Source organism: Pelecanus crispus, chromosome 13 (genome assembly GCF_030463565.1).
Source record: "Pelecanus crispus isolate bPelCri1 chromosome 13, bPelCri1.pri, whole genome shotgun sequence".
Taxonomy (NCBI): Eukaryota; Metazoa; Chordata; class Aves; order Pelecaniformes; family Pelecanidae; genus Pelecanus; species Pelecanus crispus.
Window position 1 is genome coordinate 4,106,018 of NC_134655.1, and position 25,720 is coordinate 4,131,737.

The 25,720-nt window shown below is 43.5% G+C and overlaps 1 protein-coding gene across 2 annotated transcripts in view; it reads right to left on the bottom strand.

Annotated features, from left to right (window-relative positions):
* Nucleotides 1-1,839: 1,839 nt before the first annotated feature.
* The window catches only part of PAK3 (p21 (RAC1) activated kinase 3), a 37,839-nt gene continuing 13,958 nt past the window's right edge, over nt 1,840-25,720 (bottom strand). For both annotated transcript variants that reach the window (XM_009477979.2, XM_009477978.2), the window contains 10 exons: nt 23,543-23,674; nt 22,408-22,570; nt 17,285-17,348; nt 13,470-13,518; nt 11,022-11,134; nt 10,017-10,134; nt 9,087-9,186; nt 8,458-8,654; nt 3,472-3,609; nt 1,840-1,929 (listed from right to left, as the gene is read on the bottom strand). In XM_009477979.2, the coding sequence (XP_009476254.1) occupies nt 1,840-1,929; nt 3,472-3,609; nt 8,458-8,654; nt 9,087-9,186; nt 10,017-10,134; nt 11,022-11,134; nt 13,470-13,518; nt 17,285-17,348; nt 22,408-22,570; nt 23,543-23,674 (1,164 nt within the window). The remainder of the gene's footprint in view (nt 1,930-3,471; nt 3,610-8,457; nt 8,655-9,086; nt 9,187-10,016; nt 10,135-11,021; nt 11,135-13,469; nt 13,519-17,284; nt 17,349-22,407; nt 22,571-23,542; nt 23,675-25,720) is intronic.

A 25,720-nucleotide genomic window follows, 5' to 3' on the forward strand; every position in this document is an offset into this window, starting at 1 on the left:
CTAGTTCAAGAACAGCCCAAGCATCCTTCATCCCCACTGGCACAACATGAAGGTGGTTAGTACCTTAAAGGCTACTTAGCCCTTTGCAGGACCAGGCCTAACCATGAAGATCTACAGCAGAAAGCTGTTTTACTCTTTTTTTTTTTTCTTTTTTTCTTTTTTTGCTCACTGGGTGGGTGTTGCTTCAATTGCTGTTTTGAAGGTCTTTGATTAGTTGTACTACTAAAATACAGCAACAAATACTCCATGCAAATGCTTTTTCTGAGTGAAGCCACATTGCGTCTTTCTTTCAGAAATGAATAAATAAAACACAAATTGCATACTTAGAACTATTCTGCTCCCTTACAAATCAGTTGACTAGTCAAGCACGATCCTCAGTCACATCCAGGATTCCCTCTCTCCCAGCAAGTCAGAGCTGCGTTCAGCAGCGCTTGCTGTACGCGGGACAGCAGAAAGCAGGCTGGCTTGGTGCCTCTAAATATTTCTGCGATCCCCTCTGCATTTCACACGTTTGCTCTCGCTCAGTGCGGAACTCCAGGTTTCAATGCGCTTTCTTCCAGAGCCGTCTGCTGCACCGACTCGCACGTATCTGAACTGCGGAAGCTGTCACTCGCTCGCTTCGGCCTCGGCTCCCGCGGCACAACTGGCGTGCCTAAAGGACGCTCACCCACGCGCGAGCCTGCGGAGCAGCCCGGCTCCCTCCCCCTCTGCCGAGAGAGGCGCAGGCGCTACTCATCTTTCCCAGGAGCCACAAGGCGACCAGGAGAGTCGGCATCCTCGGAAGCGACACCACCGCTCAGCTCTGTTTCGCCCTTCTCTACTCCTGCACAGACTCAAGACGGCTAATCCCACCAGCCCGCGCATTTCACAGCATGGCCGCGATTCACCTCGGGAGCAGCCCGCTGCCAGCTGGGCTCCGATACGGGGGATCAGTCCGGTCCCAGGAGAGGCAAGCACCCGGGGCCCGGCTGCTGCCGCTGGCCGCTACGGCCAGGCCTTCTTCCCGCCTGGGTCTGCGGCAGCTCTGCGCTCTGCAAGGGTCTGCGGGGGCTCAGCGCCAGGCAAGGCCGGGCCCGCTCTCGCCTCCCATTTCTCTCACAGCTTTGCATCGCTGAGCCCTTTCTGAGCACACTGACTGATCTTTCTGCTTTTTCGTTTTAGTAAGACTCTCATCCAGGCAAACAGATTACAATTAGTTATACAAATCAAATTCTCAAGAACTGAAACACTATATATTCACAGTTGAAAGCCTGTATCTCAACAGGATGTTTTGTCTGCCCCACTCTTGATTCCTTTGTGGTTGGAAATGCAATTTCACCTTCTTCCTCATCTAGAAGTACCGCAACTGGGCAAATACCAGCGAGTGGGCCGTATTCAAAAGGCAGTGCAGTCTGGAGTTTATGAATGAAGGAGAACCTTCTCCAATTCCAAACCATACCAAAAAAACCCGTAAAAGGGACTTTCTGTCTTTAAGAAACAACTGACAATTTAAAAGTGAATGTACAGCTTATTCACAGGGTGAGAAGGAAGGGAATCTTCCAACTGAATTTGCTTTACCTTGGAAATGGCTGAGGCAGCAAAGCATTTTCGGTCATTACCTCTCTGTCTTAAGCCCTGTTTCATCTTAAAAATAAATTAAGGAGCCAGAAAGCAGGAAGAAGACAAATGATAATATTTTACTCCTTGAGGGACTGGGTTGTTCTCCCTCCTACCACCATGACTGTGACCGTTGATTTGTTCATCCGTCCATCTGTCCTGCAGCACAAGAGTTGAGGTTTTATAGAGTTTTTGTTCTCAGTCCTGCTCTGAGCTGGCATGGGAGAAAGCCGGCCTGAAGTGCTAGCGGCTGCTGTTCTTAATCGCTTCCTTTGCTGCAATGATCAGAGGAGTCAGGCTGGAGAGAGGCTTGGCTAATTTTAAAAATGGATGCTGCCCAAAGGAAAGAAAGAAACAAACCATTACTTTCCAAACTCGGTTACGCACAGGCTCGAGCAGTATTCCTCTGGTTACCAGGAATATGCAGAAATAGGACTGAGGGGACCACCTGCACCTGTGTCTTCATGGCCAGTACCCTGCTATCAAGGCAAACATGGCCCATAATCCTATTAATCCGTTTATCAAGGTGGCTTCAGCTTGCTGGGATTTTTGCCCTGCCAGCGCTCTGGGAATGCTGTCTGCTGTGCCAGGGCCTTGTTCCTTTTGGAAAACTCAAAATACTTACTTAGGTTCCTGTTTTCTGAAGACATGGGCTATTTTAGTTGTCAAAAAAGAGGAGGGGCATGGGCCATTCCTCAGGGAACTCCAATACCTCTAGGAAATGTTTATCCCCATAGTATTTAGGCCCATGTGTTGTTGTGAAGGCCAGTGAGGTACAGGTTTTCAGCACCAAGACAAGAGCAGGGAGACAAGTGACAGATGCTGATGGACTCTGCTCCGGGCTGCAGTGAGAGCAGCGTCGTCAGGGCAGGGAACCATCCCCTGCCCTCCCCTCCCGTGCCGGCCGGCCCCTTCACAGCAGGGCCAGCCAAGCGGCACGCGCTGCAGCTCCCGATCTGCCACAAGACCTGGCAGTAAACCTGTAGCAGTTCTCATCTACTCGACTGTGCCAGGCAGCAAATGGAGCTGTGACAAGGCCTGCTCAGCCGTCCCTGTTTTGGTGGCAGAAGCCTCTAAGAGCGGGGCAGGACAGACAAGCCAGGGCCCCTCTGATGCTCACAGTGAGCATCCCACAGCCCCTTCCTTCCCACAGCCAAATCTCTGACCTCTTGGCTGTGACTGATTTCACTGGGTTCCTCCCTGGTCATATCTCTGTATATGGTAGTCACCAACACCATTTCAGGCCTCCGTACCTGGTACATTCCACTTCAGTTATTTTGCCACCATGTAAAACTGAACATACTACCAGAATACAAAACAGGGCCACAAAAACAATCCGAGGGCTGGAGCACCTCTCCTACGAGGCCAGGCTGAGAGTTGGGGTTGTTCTGGCGAAGAGAAGGCTGCGGGGAGACCTTATTGCAGCCTTTCACTACTTAAAGAGGGCCTATAAAAAAGATGGAGATAGACTTTTTAACAGGGCCTGTTGCGATAGGACAAGGGGTAGAAGAGGGGAGATTCAGGCTAGATCTAAGGAAGGAATTTTTTACCATGAGGGTGGTGAAGCACTGGCACAGGTTGCCCAGAGAGGCGGTGGCTGCTCCATCCCTGGAAACATTCCAGGTCAGGTTGGACGGGGCTCTGAGCAACCTGCTCTCGTTGAAGCTGTCCCTGTCACTACAGGGGGTTGGGCTGGATGGCCTCTAAAGGTCCCTTCCAACCCAAAGCATTCTATGATTCTACTTATTTTTCATTTGAAAAGCACCAAGACTGGAGACTAATAAGAGGGGGTTCCATCTGATGCCTTCGAGTTTAGCCGATGAGAAAACCCTTAGGTAGTACAGCTATTTCACTTGCAGCCGCTCCGCATTTTACCTGCAGAAGTTCCTTGGCAGACCCTCGCCTGTCCACATCCATCTCCAGGCAGCAGTTCAGAAAGTCGCGGAACACGGCGGACAGTCGCTCGGGGTTCTGCAGCTCTGGTGTCCCGTTCGTAGCTATCAGATACAGCGCCTAGAGAAAAAGGAAACACGAGACTCCACCCGTTTCTTTCATATCCATAGCCGCTCACATAGATGCCATTTTTTTAAGGTTCAGTCTCCAGTGGCAGTTTCTTCCCTGGCAGGGGGTTAGAGATGATTTTTCTATACCAGCAAAAAAACCCCTGCTGCAGACACAGCTATTCCAACATCAAAATGATCTTGCCTTGACAGCTGATTTCATTGGCTGACCTAGTTAGTATGAACTACATCAGCAAAAGCACATTTTGCTTCTCCAAGTATTGACACTAGCTTTACAGGCTATTTTAAAGAGAGCGTTTGGTCTATCTATATTATTTCAAAGTATTATTACATAAAGTGCATCTCTGCAGTGCTCACTGGTCCCTACAGAACAGCTTCTGTAAAATAAAGGTAGTCAAATTTTTTGCTCTGTTCTTGATAAAAATGATAACTGGATGACAACAAGTAAATCCATCAGCTTATTCCTTGGATAAAGAAACAGAAACATTTGGAACCTCATTTTCAATGCAGACACGTTAAGTTGCATGCACAAATATATTATGAAGAAAATGCATAATTGGGCAGACAGGAGCCACCTGCAACTATCTCTTTCAGCAGTCTCCAAATTCCAGATGAGCTTCACTTACATGGTAAAAGAAAAACTTTTCATGGTCTAATCAGAAAAATTACTAATTCCATCCCTATGGTAACCCTGTGCTAATTCTGATACTCAAGTAAATACATTAATGATGTCCCCATCCCAGAAATTGCCAGGGAAGAAATGGGAGGTTTTGGCAGTTGGGTTATTGAAAGCTCAGGCTTGGTGACATGGAGAAAGTGCCTTGGACTATTAAAGAAATACGTTCACTAAGTATCTCAGCAAGAATGGACAAGAAGCAGAATAGCCTATGTTGCCTTTAAACTATAATCTTCATGTTTCAGGCAAGCTTCCCAGTGAGAAGAATTGGGGGGTAGTTCAAGTCTCAAAACCACTGTTTTAGAAAAGTGGTTTGGTTTTTTGTTTGGTTGGTTGGTTTTTTTTTTTTTAGGAATGATAACATTAGATCTATTACACTTGTTTCATGTTTTCAGGGTCATCTTCACAGACAGAAGAGCTGGAAAAACTTAAAACCCAAAGCAAAGCGTTACCTGAGAATTAGGAGTAAAGGGTTGAGTCCTCTGTGAATTCCCTTCCATGATGTGCATAGACACCCAGCTGCCCATCTGAACGCACAGTCGCTCTGTGCACAGGCCTATCCAAACACCTGAACATTCCAGCCTTTCTCCTCCTCAAGAGCATCTAGCCTAAGCTAAGCTTCAGTTTCTTAAGCAAAGCCAAGGACGCTCACTTCCATGCAGCTGACAGTTCATGCAGCTTAGCAAGTCATCCTGATATTCCTCAGGCCAAGGAATTATAACGTAATTTTGCAAAACACAGGGTGAGCATTATCCAGCGTGGTTCACTTGAAACCAAGGTCTAACACGCTGAGAAGCTAGAGAGATGAGTTCATTCTGCTTTCACAAGATGTTATTTAGAAAAATAAGACAAACGTTTTGAACTTTTCAAACTTAAACTTGCAGAATATGTCTAAAATATAGAGTAATAATAATAGAAATAGGCCTAGGAGTCTTCCATAAAAATGTCTGCCATGATAATAACAGCTCTGCGCTACTGGCATTTAAATAGACCGTGACCAAATTGACTTTGTCATTATCCTCTTAAATACAGAGGAAAATCTTGAAGCCTAAAAAGGCAAATGAACTATCCTAGAGTAAAAACAATAAAAGGAAGTTTCTTCACTTTTCCCACAACATAAGTGTCACAAAATCTTATCCTGCCCATCCACAGCTGACCTCAGCCACGGGACACAGTGGCGAGCTGGAGTGCCTGCCCTCACTATGTTTAAATTGTGCTACCTGAGGGATGTTACTTCTCCTGCAGTAAAGGAATACAGTACTGATGTCAACCTTGGAAATTTTATTCCAGCTACATTCACCTGTGAAATAGGAGTGCCAGGACAAATGGAGCTCTTTTAGTTGCTTGTTTCTTCACAGAACGTGAATCACGAGGAAGAGTCATCTTTAGCTAGGTACTGCACCTTTTAAGTATTTCTACAACACAAAAAGGTCTATGGGAAGCTGAAGTACCTTCTTATCGTGTATCTTTTGGCTTGCTACGATACAGCCAGCAAATCAAAACAAGTACAGTACAAAGGAAATCAGTGTTTGCAGTAGCTGCAAAGGGGCAATAAGCTCATTGATGTGTTTAACATACCAAGAAACAAGAAAGGATTTGACATACAATTATAGCTGCAGTCTGTGAAAACAATATCCCAAAGTTATCCAGACCACCCAGATACATGACAGAACAATATACAGATGATTTAGAAGCCTGAAACTGTAGAAGAGCCACAGCATTTGGAAAATATGCTACAGTTTTGAGGAAAATTGATGCGCTGTGGTTAACAAATGAAAAAGCAAACAGAAATGCTTAGGGTTTGGTTTGTTGTTTGTTTGGGATTTTGGGGGTGGGTGGGTTTTTGGGGTTTTGTTTGTTTGTTTGTTTTTTTAAATTGAAACCAGGGAGGTCCAACCTGCATTTCAAAGGATATTTATCGCACCACTGTTTGTCCCTCAGGCCCTAGGCATATGCCTGATGGAAGGAAATGGCAGTGAGAGAACCCAAATACCATCACAGAAATATCCAGGACACCCATGGCTGGAAAACGGTTCATTCCTGTGAGTTCCGCATAGGCCGGAAAGAACCTAAGCAACATGGGATGCATTTGCTCTACATGTGGAAAACAACAAATGCATCTACATTAAGACTGCTGTTAACTCTATGATTAATGATCCTTTAATGCCCTTATAATTTATTTATGTATTTAAATTAGTGTCAGTAACTGCATGCCTTCCATTATTAAAACAATCATTCATAAAAATGAAAGAGCATCCTTTCGTTTCCAGGCTTTGCAGAATTCCCTGAATGTGGTCTAAATGTGACTATTAAACCCAACAACTACTGTGTGCCATCAGCTAAAACAACTTTGCTGTAAAAAGAGGTCTTGCTTACAAGCTCTCCTGTTTGGATGCAGCTGAGACCTCTCACTGAAGTCTCTGATTGCACACAGAACAGCAGATGGATCCGGTCCCTGCTGGGGCTGATTTACCTCAGTAAAACTAGCTGATAACTGGGGAACTTCAGGCAGTCCATCACAAGCTGTTCCCTGTTCCTAGCTCAGGGGCAACAGCTTCTGCAAGAGAGTCCAGGAAGCCGATACAGATGGTACCAACTTCAGAGGCCTGATTTGAATCTACTGCGATTTACTTGGACACCTGAAGATGCCCTGAAGCTCTAAGTGTTCAAGTTGATCTTAACTCCAGCATGTATGGAGAAAAAGAGCGTCTCAAATAATCTGGGTAACTAACAGCAGGAATACCTGAATGTGAATTTGGTCAGAGAGAAGAAACCCAGTGATCTTTCTAACAGTTGAACTGAGGCTTCTTGAGAAGCCCTAATCAACATTCGAGATTAAGGAAGCAGGGAGTTTTCAGCACCCAGACCAGTAATGCTAATTCTCATCTGGTTTTGCTGCCTTGTACAAGGCACATGCGTTTTTTGCAAGGGTATTCCATGGAAGCAAATGGAACATGGGGTCCTCTCTTTGCTGGAAACTGAAGCAAAAGTGGTGATGTGCAAAAGTCTCTGCTGGTAAAACTGGGCTGCAGTGACACAGGCCTACTGCCACCCTGCCAGCTATGGTGCACTCTGCTTATTCAGCATCAGTCTGAATCCAAACCTGTTTCTTTCTTATCCTCACGAGGTAGCACAGCGCACACCACTCCACATGTGTGCACCGGAACCAAAAACCCCAGGGCACCTACCAAACCAAAAGAAGTCTGCCAAGAAAACTCAGGAACCTTTTTTCAAAAAGAGTGGAAGACCAAAGTTTGTATAATTGTTGTATCCCTTTCTTAAGCAGCATGGCTGGGGGTTATTTCCTGACCATTCTGTTGTTTCTTCTTTCAGTCTGCAGTACACAGTCGGGGTGCCACAGACCACAGCGAGAGCACAGCATTACTGCTATGAGTAAAGCTAAAGGTCATGCTCTGTTTTAATTCTAGCCTTAACAAAAATTACGCATGTATACACATAGGCAAAAATTAATTTCCTCATAAATTCCTGCATCCTATCAGGAATTAACTGTGCAGCATTTAACTTTGTTTCAGCTGCCAGTCATGAGGTTTTATCTTGGTACACATTCCTCCACTATTACATGCCTCTTTGGTATAAGAACTGGTCATTTCATTTTAAGGAATTAGGATAAAATGAAGAACTTCAAAACATTAAAAATACATTAGTTTACTACAAGTATCTGTGCTACAACATACCTTTAGAAATGTATTTGGTAATAAATAATTATGGCATTACTATAACCAGTGACACTTCCTGAAAAGCTCAGGTAAGCAATCAGTACTGATTGGAGTTTGAAAAGAGTTCTCTGCCTGCAGATGCAGTTGAAATGCTTTTCATAAGAATTCCCCAACTGGAGAAACTTGCTGCTAAAAAATTCTTGTCATTTGGAGACAGCTCAAAGAGAGTTCAAAAACCACATGAGAACTTTCAACATCGTTGAATGCAAAAACGGCACATTTCTGAACTGGCTACGCGTCACTTCTCTTCTGAGGTTCTCCCACTGACATAACCACAGCTACAGTGTATGCTGACAGCTCCCGTGACATTTTTAGAAGCGGGCCTTGGAACTAGTTCAAGCTGATGTGACTGGGATTTTGTCTCATGGGAGACAAACCATGGGATAGATCAGAAAGGCAGCGGTATCTAATTTTATTTGCACCTTACCCTGAGAGGATTTTCATTAAGGTAAGGAGGTTCTCCTTCCACCATTTCTATTGCCATGATCCCAAGTGACCAGATGTCCACTTTGGGGCCGTATGCTTTTCTTGTCACCACTTCTGGTGCCATCCAGTAAGGAGTCCCAACCATTGTGCTCCGTTTACTCTGCTCAGGGGTGATCTGAGCACAGAAGCCAAAATCAGCTGAGGAGAAAAACAAGTATTGTTAAAGCTAGCTTGAATTACGAAACCAAGCAAAAGGAATCCCCACTATACGCCTGAGAATGCGCTGTTGAATCTATCTGGAAAAGCAGCCATGCTCTGTTTACTCAGTGCTGTAGCCAAGGAAATGTTGGATTGGCCACTTAAAAAAAATCCCCAAGTTTCATGCAGTGGCTTTTATTCACTTGAAGCTTTAGATTGTGACTCCCTCCCTCTGGAAGGGACATACACAAACCAAAGCCACTCTTTACACCTTTTTCCTTTCTATACCTCTCTGCACGGCGGAATTGCGCTCTGAGCTTGCAGCAGTGGTCAGTGCACTACCACAGGCATCACTTTTGGGTAATTGGCAGTCAGTCAAAAGCAGCCCCACGCCACATCCTGGGAACGCTGCGCCTGACCAAAAATACCTACTCAATTTGACAGATCCATCCATTCCAAGAAGAATATTGTCGCTTTTGATGTCTCTGTGAATCACTTGGTTTGAATGAAGGAAATCCAGTGCTTGCAGGCACTGATAGATAAAAAAGAAACATGAGGGTAAAAATTAATGACCTGATTTCATCACACAAGAAAGGAAATGGCTCTAAAAGATTTAATTTCTAGATGACTTGTGAGTAATGGCAGAATATTGTGCTGTCAAGAGGAATAGCTTGCTGCTTCAACACTATTAGAGTAGGAACTTTCTAAATGAAGGCGTATTAGCTTTTGAAAGAGAAATGTCAATTATTGTTACAGACTATCCCCTGAAAGCACAGACAGAATGACTACTGCTGCAATGAATGTGCTATCTCCATCCATATGACAAACTATTGTTTGCCAAAAAAGAAGTCGTCCCTTCCTTCGGTATGAAGTGGATCACGTTCGGGTGGGAGGTTGCGTGACAAAAATTTTATTGTTAGGCTCTACAGCAGACTTGGAAATAGCATGTTAGTCATTTTTCAGAAGCAAACACCATTTTGGGTGGAATGCTACCCTTTTAAGCTGAGGACTGTGATAAATGAGTCTCTATTTTTCTTTGCTGTTGTTTTAAAATTCTGCCACCAGCATATTTGCTTTTACAGGCAAGGAATGCAATACAGACATGCTCCAGGCAAACGTTTAAAGAGGCGAAATTGAGAATAGTAAAACAAACAAACAAACAAACAAAAAAAGGTACAATAACAGTATATAAGAGTATAACAAGCACAGCAATACTGGCAGGCAGTTCACTTGAGATGCTCTTTCTTCTCCATATTATAAAAGCAACACAAAAACAAAGCTCCAACCATGAAATCACTCATCTTACCACTTCTTTAGTACCATCCTGTCCAAGTAATTGGAAGCACACGCGGGATCCCTTACCTCCCTACAGACAGCTGCTATCTGTCCTTCATCCATACATGTCTCTGTAACAACATCGGTTAAAGAGCCTCCAGCCAAGTATTCCATAACCACCCAGAGTTCATCACCGACTAGGTAGCTGAAAGAAGAAAACAATGGCATGGAGATGAATGTGCAAAGCTAAATTACCTTATGAAAAAGACCACAGCTGATTTTTGTTTCCGGGTCATTTTTAAACAAAGACAGAACAAAATGACTAGACATTCCTTCTAGGCTATACAGTACTCAGAATCTGCGCGGTCTAAATGAGAAAGGCACATAAGTGAAAAATTAGACATCTTAGATGGTAAGCAAGTGAAAAATGCAGTTTAGTAACGGCAAAGATAAATCTTAAACCAGGACATATCATATCATCTGGTCCATCATCTTAACACATAAATTCCATGATTAACTCCAGAAACAAGGCAACGCAACTGTCATAGTTGTCCATGGTAGGAGGGTGTGTACCACTGAGGATAGAAATTAGTCAACAGTTTGGAAAACCTTACATAAAATACATTCAGAAACAGGAAAAACAATTTAAAAACTGGCAACTTCTGTGTTTCTGGAAACAAGAACCTAGTCTTCCTGGCATCCACAGCAATGGAAAATAGTGGGAACAGCCCAAGGGAAATAATTTCTATGATGACTTATCAGCACTTATTGGAAGACACAGAAAATGATAAAAAAGAAAAAAACCAACCCCAAAACACAAAACAAAAAAACCCAACAAAACATGGAGGTAGTGAACTTACAGGCTGTTGTTTTAGTAAGATATGGCTGATGCAGATTTTTGAAAACAGTCTTCAAACTATATATACCAGAAAAGATAAATGCAGACAAAATGCAATCTCCTCCCATACATTGTATATGAGTAGATAAATAATGAAGAGGTCAATTTTCTGCCAGTGACCAAAGGGGTTTTTTTTAATCTTTGGCTTGCAGTATGTAAATGGACATTCACATGATAATACCAGAAATACTTACCTGTCTAAATAGTTAACAATATTGGGGTTCTTATTTTCCCTCATGACCAGGATTTCATTAATAATTAGTTCCTTTTTGGGCTGTTGTTGGAGATTCATTTGCTTTATGGCCACCTAAAACGACATTGAAAACCATTAACTCGAGTAGTCCGTTGCACGAGATCAGAACGAGCATGGAGTGAGTGTTTTCAGCATGACGTAGCAGAGCTGTGCCAAACTGTCTTGTTATTAGACATAGGAGCTCAGACACTTAGGTTGCACCACCCTATTTCTCTGCTAGCTTGGGTGCTACCTAAAGGACGCATGGCCATATACATTTTGCCTTGTAAAATCTGTTAAAAATGGTCTTTAAACTATCGACCACAAATCTCTAACAACACTCTCTGGACCTACATTCTTCTCAAATAGCCTTAGTTTATCACCACTATTATTATTCATGCACATTTTGCAAGCAGGAAGTGATTTTGTTAGTGTGAAAATATATAAAACCAGCTGGTAATACTTTAGCAATTATATGGGTTTTGATCATTATTTCAGCAACTGCTGTTATTCTTGACTTGATTGCATAACTGAAAGAAAACACATATGTACATTATGTATAAAATGCCATACTAAAAAGATTATGGAGGTTACACAAAAAAATACAATCCTAGGACTTCCTAACTTCTTGAATTTTGACTTTGCAACTCTAAATAACATTCTTTAACACAGTTTAGATTTGCAATTATCTTCTGGGTTTAAAAAACATAATCAGTTCTATGGTATTTTATGGATACACCCAGGGTTACAAGCAGGGCTTAGGGCTTTTAGATCCCTTGTAGACCTCTATCTAAAAGCAGTTATGAAGTGCAGCACTGCAGGTGGGTGAGAAACTACCAGTAAGATTCCAATGTATTTGCTGGCAGCCAGAAATGATAAATCAGAAATCTTAAGCTGTAGCTCCAAAGAGCAACGGGATTCTCTAGGACACCACCTTGTCTGTTTATTACTAATATATATTGTATATATTCAAAAACTCTGGCTTGGAAAAGGAAACGAATGTTAAGATGCCACTTTAGGGACTCGCGGAGTTAATACTGCTTTCCTTCAAGATTTGTTTCTCATCCCACTGGCCCCCACTTCCCTGCCACCAGCTCACGGGCTGCAATGGGCTGTCACTGACACCGGACCTCAACACGACTGTATTGTTGAGGAGAGATCTTTGCTTGATGTATGTATGTCTTCTCCTTTGTCAGTGTGCGTGTCAACCGGCTTCAGTATGACTAAACCACAAAATTGCATCCTAAATATGATCTCTCCTTAATTAGGTCTTGCATTATACTTTGAAGATGAAACACATGATGGAAAAAATGCTAAATAGTATTACTGTCTGAACCTGTGATTAAGATAAATTGGGACTGAATGACGGCAGCCGCCATCAGCTAGTCAATGCATTAATATATATTTAGTAATTAAGACAGAGCTAGTGTGTCCTTCTCCGAAAGATAATGCTTCCCTCCTTGCATTCCTTCTGGTGGTTAATACGGACAAAGTCTGTCCAAAATTAAGCAACGTAATGAAGCTATTTATTCCTCGCAGCAACAGGGGAATCTGTGACCACCCCTAGGGTTCTTCCGAGGCCTCTCATTATGACAGATCTTTAGATTTTACCATCTGCATTGCTAACCAAACTACGGCCAGGTCCACATGCAGGTTTTATGCTGTAAATATACAGAGTTAAATTGTAGATATAGACCAATATTCTCTGTAATAGCACAACTTCATGCACGCTGAGGAACAGAGATAAAACAATTTCTAAACCAATATATTTCCACTGGCAATAAAAATCACATAGTTTTTATAAGGCCAAAAAGCTCGATGGAATTTCTTTACAGATTTCTCTCCATTAAAATACCCATTCAACAATGATGTGACATGGTACCAGGCCGGGACCAACAATACTGTGGAGAGCACTGACCTGTTCTGAAGACAGTAAGTAAAAAAAATTATTTCTCTTACAATTGGACTAAAAAGCTATGGGCGAAGCATCAGCCCAAGCACAGAGAGCACCAAGGCTCTTACCGATTCCGGGGGGACCAGGACCTCCCCTCCGGAATTCACAGGCACCTTTTCAGGCGTTAGTCACCACCTCAGCGTAATGGCTGCTGGAAAGGGGCTGGCCACCGTTAAGTGTTCAGTTACTGAGGCACAGAACCACATTGCCCTTAAAGAGCTTTCACTGAAAAGCTGAAGACAGCAGATAATGTATTTTGCCGGCTGACTCTAGTCCACGCTTAGGAGGAACGGCCTTAGCAGAAGATGCGTTTTGCAGGCTGACACTAGTCTGTGCTTCAGAGGAGCAGCCTCTGGAGTGAAGATCTGCTGGTGACCCAAAAGCCCCATCCACAGTTCGCACCGGCGGGGAAAGCACTGGAGACCTGCAAAACCTGCTGGGACTGTTGACGCTTACCTCTTGCCCCGTGGCGATGTCGATTGCTGTATAAACAGTTCCTGATGCCCTAGAAAAAACAGCAGTGAAGAAATGAGAAGCAGTTTAGTCCCCATGAGTGAAAGCAAGCCCAGATAGGAGACCTCTGCTGCCTGTAGTGTTTATAGAACCCCTTCGTTCGTCCCCTCCTTCAGCCAGCAGCGCACGGCGCAGCAGCCCACCAGCCCTCTGCCATGCAGGGTATCCAAGATAAAACTTATGTTCAACAGTAAGAAAAAGGGCTGGTGCAAATCTCAAACGTACATACTAAATTATTTTAGTTCAAAACTTAAGGGGGGGTTGTCTACAAAAACGGGAAAATAATGTATTTAATTATTTTTCCATTTTCTCCAGTTTTGCTTTGTTGGGGTTCCCCCCCACCCTTTTGTGTGTTTTTTTGTCTGGGTTCCCCCCACCCACGGAATGTAACATACAGTCTAGTTGTGCCTTCTCAGACCTCTTATTTGAATCTATCTGCAAAATTCAGGCAACACCATGCAGTCACTCTGAGAACCGTGAATACATCTGACAGCCATTTGAGGAAAGGATCTAGACACAGCCTTCTCCAGCATGCAAGGAAACTATTCTCCAGCCATCCTGAGAGGACGCAGCTAGAGCAGGTTAAGGCATATCTCGTTTCACACACAAATGGAGATCTACTCAAAACAGAAGATCCTTAGGCAGCTTCTTTTTGTGTCAAGAGCCATCAGCAGCTGCTTTGGTTAGGTGCACCAGACACCTGAAGGACCCTTCATGGTGTCTCTGTTTTGCTTCTGTGGCAGACATAGGTTGTGTTGTAGAGCCACCAGATACAAATGGCATGCTCACCTGCAGACTAGACAGTGTGGTTTTTTTTTTTTTTTCCATCTGCCTCCCCTTAAAAGAGGTTCCTCCCCTGTAGTGATGTGAAGGGCCAGAAAGGCCACGATCAGAAGAAATCCCTTTGGGTTTAAAAGGAACTGCAGGCTTATAAACCCTCACGGGGCTTCCTTCCGAGCTAAACCACAGGTTTACACTGCCATCCTTTAAGAAGCCCATGTCTGCGTGGGCAGTGAGGCAAGGGAGAGCCAGGGTGGGAATTTTGGGAAACAGGAATGTGCATCCGGCAGTGTCCCACTGACTGAAAATGCCCAAATCAGTTTGCTCATTTTTACACAATGCTCCAGCTTGTTTGTTTACCTGCAGGCTGAAATGCTTCTGAAGCATTTTAATTCAACAGGCACCAGGTCCGTGTTGAGAACAATGTTCTCATTGGGCATGCTATGTATTCTTTTAATATAAATGCAAATGCATTTTCCTATGACTAATTGTTGAGATTAATCCAATTTGTTTTCATAAAAAGCCAACACCGTTTATTCAGACTTGCTAACACTGAGCTGTACCTCCTGAGCAAAGTCCCGTCAGGTTTTATTTAAAAACAGCTATTTAAATTAGGATGCTTTTGGTATGCTCCAGGCCATCCACGAGGAGTTTAGATAAAGGTGAGTAATTTAAGTAAAGCTCTGAATTAATTGCAAGGGCTCTGCAATTCTGCATTACGAACTTTTACTTCTAAGCAACTATAATTTCTGATCTGTATCTAACTTTTAAATGCTTCTGTAATATCTTGGTTTTAATCCAGTTAGGCAGGTACCAGGGCCCACAAGTAGATCTGTGTCACTGTGATGCAGTGCAGTACAAGTTCAAAAAAACCAACCTGAACCCAGGCTGCTCATGGCTCCATACTCATTTGTCTTTCTAGCAAGAGCTAACGCTGCTTGAGCAAACAGTGCCTCTTTATCAAGCACTGGTTAACTAAGTTTCCCCCAGTGTCAGCAGCATTTTCAATCCTCAGCTGGAGACAGACCAGAGACTCGGCACTGAAGCTGATCTGCTCTTCAGCACAGGCCTGCTGACTGCAAAGGGGCTGTAAAACCATCACGCTGTTTATTAACTCACCAGCAGTATGAAGCCATGAAGTGCTACGTGCCCGTCAAGTTGCTTTTTCCTTACACAAGAGTTTCTCTCTACCTGCAGTTCTCCAAGCAGCCACATCTCTTGCTGCCTTGCAGTGCTCTCATTAGCAGCTACTAAAAAATTACGCACTTCCAACACTATTAGTGCCTTTGGCATCACTGTACCCAACTCACTGCAAAGGCGTGCAGCTCGGGAACTGGCACCTGCATCAACTAAGCACGCCAGCACCATCCGAGGCTGTGCATCTCAGCCCAGCCCTGCTGCAGACAGACACGCTAACCCCAGCCATGCAGCAGTCCGGTTCCTCCTGATCATCCTGTTTGATTACCTTTGTGATGACTTTTTCTTTAGGATCTTTCCTCATCACTGTAAATTGACCTGCGGCATTACAGTCATGAGCTGGTTACGGCAGCACACTCACTCCTCTGTAAGAAGGGCATGCAATCTTCAGGCTGTACTAAAAGCTGGAGGAAATCAATTTAGATACCCTTTAAGGCCAGATATAAGCCACTTGTCTTTCCACCAGTTGTTGAGGCACCTTTGTACAAGCTCACTCCTAGGACTGTCAAAATAAAAGATTGTGAGGGTGACGGTCATGTTCTCACGGCGACAGCAATAATCTGCTTCACATGCATGTTTATTCTCTCACTTCTTCAGCTGACACTTGTCTTTTGAGAGACTGGCACAGCTCTAAGTGTCCACGGACATTTTACAAATGACAATAAGAACCAAAGCTTCAGGTAGAAAGCAAGCTGGAATCTGAGAAAGGGCTTTTATACAATGAATAGAGCAGAAACACCTTCCCACAAGTGCCCTACCAAACAAGATATATCTCATAAAGCCTGCCAGAGAAAGAGCGTGAGTGTGTCTGGCTTTCTGCAGTATAAATCACTTCTAGCTCAGCAACGTGCTACCCTGAGTTCAAACCTCATAAACAGTTAAGGCAGAAAAATATCTCCTGATGTCAGTAAACAGCTTCTGTCATACACTGACAGCAGTGTGATCCTGGTGTTACACAAATGGCACGAGCCCTCCGAGAAGCACAACACAGCCAAGCAAACTTTGACCGAGCAGGGAGTCAGTCCATATTTAAAATGCAAGTCAGAGACCTAATTTTGATGTAATTTCTTTTGCTCTTGCCTCCTCACGTAGGAAATATTTCAAATCAATCCTATTTCCAGTAAGCAAAGTTGGGTTTCAAAAGGGAATAGCTTGGTCGATTATTTTCAGTAAACTCCTAAAACCTGCAGGATCCACGAGTGGTCTGCCATCAGGCAGATGACCCATTTTCTCATCACATACTTTGTGCATCGACACTGTATTTATTACTGTATTTATTACTGAATTTACTACCTCTGCTAGAAAGGAGAGCTTATTATTTCATCTCTGGTTTCAGTTTCTAAACTATGTGGTTATAATCCTGATCACTGAATATTTTTTTAAGCAAAATATTTGAAATAAATATTATTGAAAACTGTTATTTATCTGACAACTACCAGTTGGTAACTTGCTCTTCTAGGCCATAAAGTTTCTTCTCCTTTCTTTAGCGTGGCAGTATTGTTTTGAGACATACAAAAATTATTTCTCCTAAGAAAAATAAGCTTGAGGGACAGCAGATCTTCCAGGTCCTGCTTCTTGCTGCAGACAAGACATTGCCAGCACCAAGTTGTCTTTGATGATGCCTTCTGACCACAGACAGAAATTCTGGTCAGTACTGAGAGACAGGAGAATCTAAACCCAGTATCTGACCATGTTTGGAGCTTGCCCAACTTTGCACTTGATATTACACCAGCAAAATACCTGGCCCATGTTTTTGTATAAGTAACTGTGATTGGACTTACCCTTGGCCAATTTTTTCAAATCGAGTGTATTTCTTCTTAGGATCTCCCACACTCACAATGCTCCCTGAAAGAAACAAAATTAAAGATGCTCGCTTAAAAATGGAGATACCACCTTCCAGCAGATCAGAAATGCAGCCCCACTGTCTGGGGTTGTGAGCCGACAGTAGTCAGTCGGGTAACACCACCACCACAGGCAGCTCCGTAGCACAGACGGCCTCCACAAAGACTGACTTTCTACAGTCCTTTGGAGAGTCACCTTGACAGGAAACTACGAACATGGAGAAACAGTCACAGGAGACAGGTATCAGAAAAGAACAAGTACTGATGCAAGTGTTTGTTGTCTATAAACATTAGTGACAGCTGGAACAATGAAGCCTTTATTTTCTTAAATACTTTATTTTCTTTATTTTCTATAAATACTCTGTGTGATTCAACAGAAGGTTTAATACTTCTGAAGATTAACTGCACCTTGGGTTCTGCAATCAATTTTTATGAACAGGTGCCATTTGCAGAACAGGAAGAATATTGCAAAGTGTTTCCAGGAGGGGATCTTCTCAACCTTTCAGCAGTTTGCCAAAAGAATGCCTTTATGTTTTTAAAGAACAGAATCTCATGTTATAATCAATAATTATGGGGCTGCAAGAACTATGACCCCTCATAATTTATTACCAGCCTAAGTTCTGAAGAAGACCTTGCTTGTGCCATTTTAAGAGCCACACTGCTTGTCTTCGACCTGCCTCGGATCAGTAACTAGCACTTGACTCGCACTCAACGCTGCACACATGCTCATCTTCACATAGAAGCAGAGCCGTGATGGGTAACAAGAACAGCAATATTCCTCAGGCGCTAGCGTTACACAGCCAGCTGCACAAATGAGATGCTGGTAGTTTCACGAGTACAGGCGATGCAGTTCGGAAGCCAGGCCAGATGGGATGCTGCCGCCTCCCGGCAGCAGCGGGAAGGCAGGGCCGGCCCATCCGGCACAGGGCATGGGACAGCCCGGATCCATCAGCCATTGTGGAGCTCATGTGCCACTGAAAGCTAAAATTAAAGCATGCACTGCTTGACGGCTTCTTTGCCCACTCGGAGGTGTAGGCAGTCTGAACGGAAAGGAAAGCAAGCAGTAATTAGGATACTGTGTTTGCGTCAAATGAGAGCCAAAATCTGATAAACTCAAACAAGTCTGAAGGAATAATTAAAAAACCAGTATTGTTTTTTCTGGTCCGGTAGTTTCCTAGATAAAATACAAACAATGAAGTCTAAGGTGACGGCTCAATGCAAATGACTTCTAAAGATTTAACTTGGAACGTACGTCACTGAAATACTTTAAGAAGATTAGTTCAGGAGGAAAGACTTCCAATGTTTCGCAGCATATTTTGTTTGACTGATCTGGCAATATTCCTGTATCACAAATACAGACACATACTTATTTGTTCACCTGTGCATCCAAAGCAAAACTAGGTGATGCGCCATTCACTGTGAGTAGTAACAAACACGTCTCTCCCCTGTCCAGGCCATTTCTCTGGAGCAGAAGGCTTTAGCATCCAAATGGGCATCTGACTGGATGCCTAGCCAGGAATTCTGCCCGCCAGCATGGCAAGAAGACGGGGCATCAACACCATCTGGTACACTCCCTGCTAAAACAATTTTGCTGGCCTTGGCAAGATCGCTGATGGGAGCTGCAGGAGAAGAGTTTTCCTTTGCCCCGCGGTACTCGCTCCAGGAACGCCAGCCAGTGCCCACAGCTGATGGCAGCGCGAGCGCCTGGTGCTGGCTGTGGATGCCGACACAGTCTCAAGCAGCCTGAAGTGGTCCTGCCCTGCTGTGCCAGCCTGCAAGACTTGGGGTAACTGGATTGTCTGGAGTCCAAGCCAAGGGCGTAACGCTTTCAGGACCTGGTTAACTTTTCGTAGTTTCATCTCACTGAAACGTGTAACATCAGATGAAGGAGGTTGTAGTGAGGGGGGTGTTGGTCTCTTCTCCCACGTAGTTAGCAATAGGACAAGAGGAAATGGGCCCAAGCTGCGCCAGGGGAGGTTTAGATTGGATATTAGGAAAAATTTCTTCACGGAAAGGGTAGTCAAGCATTGGAACAGGCTGCCCAGAGAGGTGGTGGAGTCACCGTCCCTGGAAGTGTTCAAAAAACGGGTAGATGTGGCACTTGGGGAGATGGTTTAGTCTAGTCTACCCTTGATTGGTTTAGTGTGGACTTGGTAGTGTTAGGTTAATGGTTGGACTGGATGGTCTTAAAGGTCTTTTCCAACCTAAACGATTCTATGATTCTATGAAGCTTTCATTCTGCTTCTCTATAGTGCGTCTCCACTACAAAAGTAACTCTTCAGTCAAGAAGAATATGAGCAGAGGACTCTGGACTCCCTGTTAACTGACTGGAATAAGGGATGTGAGATGAGAAAGTGTACCCTCCCGCTCACACCGCGAGCTTAACCACCCCCAGACAGGGATCCCCGTGAGACTCTGCAGGACTAAGCCAAACACTGTCGTAATCCTGTGCTGGGCGGGACAAGATGAAAACCACTATGTTGTTGGTGTCTGGCTAGGTGCTATTTTCAGCTGGTTAATGGAACTGTGTATCTATCAGAACAGATATCGGAAGTTCATGGAAGTTCATGTTAGAAAAGAAGAAAAAGACTGCAGAACAAATATTTTGAAGAATAATTTTCCAAATTTGCCACTGATTTCGTGCTTCAGATTTCTGGTGTCTTTCTTCAAGACTTGAGTAGCTGCTTTTACAAGTTAGTTCTTTGTGGCTGGTTTTGTGTGCTTAAGCCAATGCACATCAAATATGACAGCACTAAAATCAACAAAGTGACTGCTACACAGCTCCAGTTCAGAGAAGAACTCTCTAGTCTGGACAAAAGATAAACATATCAGCTATTTTGATGTCTTTAAACACTTTTGTTTATCAAGTCCTAAATTAAGTGGGTAAGAAAGCAGAATTGGGCCACTTCTGTTTTATAATTACAGTGGAACATATGATTTCATTACAGACAGAATTTTACTTGATCTTATCTCAATATTACAGGCTTTATTCCCAGTAAAACTTGTAATGAAAGTGGCTTTAAAAAAACTCGAGTTATTTCAAGCAGAAAAGAATTACGAAAGCAATTTAAGATAAAAGAGGGCAGGGGACATCTTCCTAAAAGTAGCATAAAATCAGTTGTGGGGGAAGTAGGCAAGGTGGAGAAGTCATATGAGTTAAAACAAAACAAAAAAGAAAAAAACAACCACCACACACGCTGAAATATAATTAGCCCAGGACGGTAACAAAAAAGCATCACCCCCGTTTTCAGATAGCTTCATGAAAGCTCAAAAAGATTTTCATTGTCCACATTACAATTTGCCCAAGGGCAGACTTTCAGACCTTACTTGCTTGGTATCAAATTCTTAAGAAAGAAAAGGCACGAAAGCATGTAACATTTCAAAGATATAACCCACAATAATTCACGGGCTCAGTCCTAATCTGGCATACACAGAAGCTTGAATAAATGAGACGCATACTTACGTTCACGTATGCAGGGTACCTGCAGATCTCATGCTGGAAGCCTGCCTCAAACAGTTAGCCTCAGTTGAAGAAGCTACAATTCCTCCCTTTATAAGCTGACATACCTGCAGGTAACTATATGCCCTGGAATTTATTTCATTGTACCCTCAATTAAAGGTATTGGCCTTATCCCTTGGATACTCCCTAATGGCACTGAGATTCAGTTCTTTATATTCCTGTCAACCTACTGCTAAGGGTGCAGAAAACTAAGCACAAGCAACTGAAATCTCACAGCTAAGGAAGGCTTCAGCCTCTGCAGTCACACCAGCCATCCGTGGCAGGGCAGGTAGGACAAAAAGGTTGGTATAGCACAAGAACGAGCATTGACAACCACCCTGAAGAAGCCACAGCCAGACTGCACCCATTTACAAGCCGTTGCCCCCATTAAAGACAGAATGTTATTGGCTTTAAGATCAAACACGAAGAGGTGTAGATCAATCCAATTTCTGTCCTAACAGTTAACAGCAGACATGGAATAAACTGGGCTATGTTATGAACCCAACAATTTATTATCCAAGAACATAGCACTGGCAGCTATTACCTGCAAGAAGCAGATTAAATTGGTTGTACTGCAGAATCATGAAGGGCTTGATGTGTTTTCCTGGAGTATGATCTGTGCAGGGGTTTGAGGCCAACGGTTAGGATTCTAATAGTATTAACTGCCTGGGAATTAGCTATGACAAAGTGCCACGTATCTGAGGAATATACAGTGGATGTGCTGGAGGCTGGCTCCTGAGAAACGCTTGCAGTGCGGTTTTACCTGATGACGCCACACGCATGTGTCTCTGATACATCTTTATAAGCATAAGTAAAGAAATAAAATAAGGATTGTTATAGAAGTTGTTTGTTTGTGCTTGGTTTTGGGTTTGGTTTTTTTTTTTTCCTTTTCTTCTGGGGCACATTGAAAACACCTCTTCCTCTCTGTCCATGGTGTCAACTGATGTTCTTTCAAAGGAGTTCTCTCTTACAAAAATGTAGAATTCTTATAACAATGAACTCCAATATATTAGTAAAAGCAACAGTAGTAACAACAGTCATAAAAATGACACCAATAGAATACCTGGGGCAGGAGAGCTCCTTGAGGCTGAAGGAATCAGCTTAGTGCTGTAGTTGTCTCCTGGTAAAAAAACCCAAAAAACCAAAAACAAACCAAAAAACCAACAGATTTCTGCAAAGTATTTTGGCTCCAATGACTGGTGAGAAGTCACAAATCAAGAGAATTTAGGAAGCCAAATATTCTGTTCAATTTGGCCATCAGCACACAGGAGTTCACTAGGTCATCCACTAGGTCACAGCCTTCTGCTCAACCAGAAACAATCTCTGCTTTTGCCTTTAGCACAGGAGGAAGCTCAGGCAAATCCAACTCAGTCACAGCTGCCCTCAGAGGCAGAAGGAATACCCAGAGTGGTCTCTCACTTCCTCTTAAGAACAATAACAGTTTGTGTAGGGAGTTCGTAAGTGACTCTGTGACACTAAGCTGAGGATGAACATTTGGTACATATAACCCTGAAACATGCACACAGTACACTGCTGTATCAGACAAGAAATACGGAATACGTACTCAGTTTCTCTAGGATCTCCTCATCTGTCATCTTGGATTTTTTTCGCTGCCGGTCTGTGTTTCTGTACAAAGTGTTTGTGTTTGAGTTTTCAGGTTGGGGAGTGGTGGCTTCTTTAGCCGGTGCTGGTGCAGCGGCAGGTTCAATTACAGAGCGTGTGTAGATCTGTGACAAGAAATTATTTTGTGTCAGAAAGGTGGCTTGCAGAGATGCCACTGAGATCATATTTCAAATGCAAAACCTTAGGAAGATGTTGTCTGCCACATCCAGGGCCCTTAAAGCGTTTGCTTTTGCTGTACACTTCTCAAACTAATGGGCAAAAATGAAAGGCTAGTTTTACACAAGTTCAGGGCCAGTTTCATTTTCAATTTTCATCGATTTTCAGAAAGATGACTGATACAAAGAATTTACTGTGTTCTAAGGATACAGAAGTAGATCTGCCCAGGGCCCCAGAGCCTTGTTCCTTAATGCTCATGTGTTTTCATGGGTAATAAAATGACTCTTTAGTTGGTACGTAAGTGTCTGAATAGAAGCAGGGAGCATTTCCCTTCTCCGATCGTAACTGTTGAACTGACTTCTCATCAGTATTTCAAGCTTCAGGGAGTGGCCATTAGGAACTGTGTTCCAGTCCTTCAGAGACCCACCTCCTCTTTACAACGCACAGCTGCGTAGGATTCTTCTCACCAAACTTCAGCCATGTAAAAGTTAAGGGTGTAGTCTATGCTGTTCATTTAGCTACTCTGTGGAGAGGGACAGGTACCTCCAAGGGACAGTTTCTCCTATGTATCCTGCAAGGGTGTGACCTGCGTCTGATGACCACTCTCTCCACTGATGACAGAGAGCCTACACAGATAACTTTGGGCAAAGTTGCTCATTTTTACACCGGTAGCTTTAAAAGACACAGCGCTACCTCTTATCTGATACCAAGATAAATTCACAGACCCTATCAGGATCACAGGAAACTCATGACTAAATGTGAAAGTTCAAAACAGATTTTCCTGGTGTCAGTGGCTTGGGTGAAGCACTATGTCATGGTAGATTTCAGCCCTCAGACTCTTCATCTGCAAGTGCTGTCTGATCAGAAACATGCAGCTCTGAATTTCACCAAATACAGTGCTAACCAAAGCAGGGACTTACTGATTTTGTATGTTCAGGCCGTGGTGCGATAACAGGTGGAGGTTCATTGTCATCTTCCTCCTCTTCATCATCTTCATCCTCTTCTTCAGAAACAGAGGGAGCTAGCGGGGGTTCTGATGCTGTTTTTGTGCTCTGTGGACAGACAGCAACAAGAGTGACAGTCACCATTTCAGCACTTGGGAGGTTTGATATTACACATAACTTGAGTCTGCTTAGAAACCAATCCAGGCATGCCTACAGTCCTATAGGCCTCAGTTCTAAGTTACACACAGCACAATGCAATTTAAAGGCTACAAATTACTGTGCCGTTTTGTTAATTCGTCTTGGTGTTTTTCATTTTTGCTAAAAACAACTAAATAATTCCCAAGCTTAGTCAAAGTCTAATTTCACAAAATGTAATGCTTGGCTGTATCACCAGAAATCACATCTGGTTGCTGGTTAATTGCTTTGGTATTGCGTCTACAGAAATGGTAACAGTTAATTAAGCTCACAGGTGTCTACCTGCTAGGCTAATTAACACTTCAAAGTGCAAAGCCTCCTTCGTCATCTTGCTTGGGAATTTGGTTTTGGAGAGAATAGTTTTTTGTTTCTTTACTATTTTACCCGTGGGGTAATCATATTGCCCCGTTTCCACAGTACTGAATCTCCCTGTTTCGTAGCTCCTTTTTCAGCACCATCCTCCTCTTTACCTAATCCTAAGTTAACGCATTGATCTGTCCACTGTTTGCCTATTTCTTATGGCAACACTAACCCAAGCGAATGCAGCCCTCTCGGCAGCAAGGTGCCTCCTGCCGACGTGCCCGGGGCTGCCAGGCAGGCGTCCCGACCGCTCACCCCGGCCCCCGTTACAGGCAGCGGAGAATAAAAGCCACTGCCAGCGTGCAGTCGACCTTCAGGCAGACTCCAAACGCAGGGCAGGCAAGGGAAGCCTGGCTGATCAGCTGTCTACATGTAAACTGAAGCCTACAGTGCAGATATTTAAAGTCGGGTGAGTTGAACCCCCCCCACCAGTCCCAGCTGCTGCTCAGAGGCAGGAGGTTACATCACGTTGTCCTAAATTTGCTGCTGAAACAAAAATCTGAAGAGGTGCCTTGTGAAGTGTCTACCTACTGCTTTAAACCTGGCTACAACAGTCCGCTTAGGGAACCGAGGCAAATCCAAGGCACTATTCTACACATCCACATCTCATTTGCGTTATCTTTAAAATGGCACCAATTTGGTCCAGTATAAATCACCAGTAAGGGACGGCCTGCAGGAAACAGGGAGAGCTAATCTTCACGCCTGTGTTTTACCGAATAGATGACTGTATAGCCGCCTTAAGTCACCTGTACTTGAACAGTCACATAGATACACACACACACAGAGGGTATTGTATTTTCTGCACAACTCAGTTCAGTTACCCAACTTTTAAAGGTCAGTGGTGAAACAGGCTACTAAGCTGGCCAAAGCAGGGAATGACGTCAGATGTTCTAAACACCAGTTTAAGGGCCAACTCTGTCAAGCAAGAGGTGCCCTAATGGGAAGGTGAATGTTACTTTGTCATACATTAGATCAGCATATAGCTTTCTATGCATCGTTAGCACTTTGCTTACGTGGGGATAGAAGATGATTAAGGGAAAAATAAAGAAGAGAATAATCATGTCTTTGTTATGTCAAATTCTTACAACAATTTTTTCCACTGGGCTCCACGCTTGGTCTGACAGCACTAAATTGTGCAGCTAGAACATACACAATGTCATATTATTTAATGCCAGACTCCCATTAAGGAGTTAAATGAAATTAAAGTCATTCCAATGACTGCTCGATCCTGTCACGGAGTTGTTTTCCCTGTACTGTAACATTCAACCAGCATCCTCTCAGTCGGTAACTTTTGAAAGCTGGCATCTTGACTGCCTCACCACTGTCTATGCCTGGTAGAACAAAATACCCCGGCATCTGCCAGTGTGCCCACACCCACTGGAAAAGCTATTGGGAAGGCTCACTATGCTCTAGTGAACCCCAGACTTCCTTTTAAAAGTGTGTTTTATTGAAGATAATGAAAGTGGCATCAACCGAAAACCTGAAGCGTGAATATTTAAAGATTATTTTCATTTCATTATACACACTCTCTGCTGTGTAATCAAACACCTAAAATTAAGTCGCTTAACACCTGAAAATAAAGGCCAAATCCCCATTCAG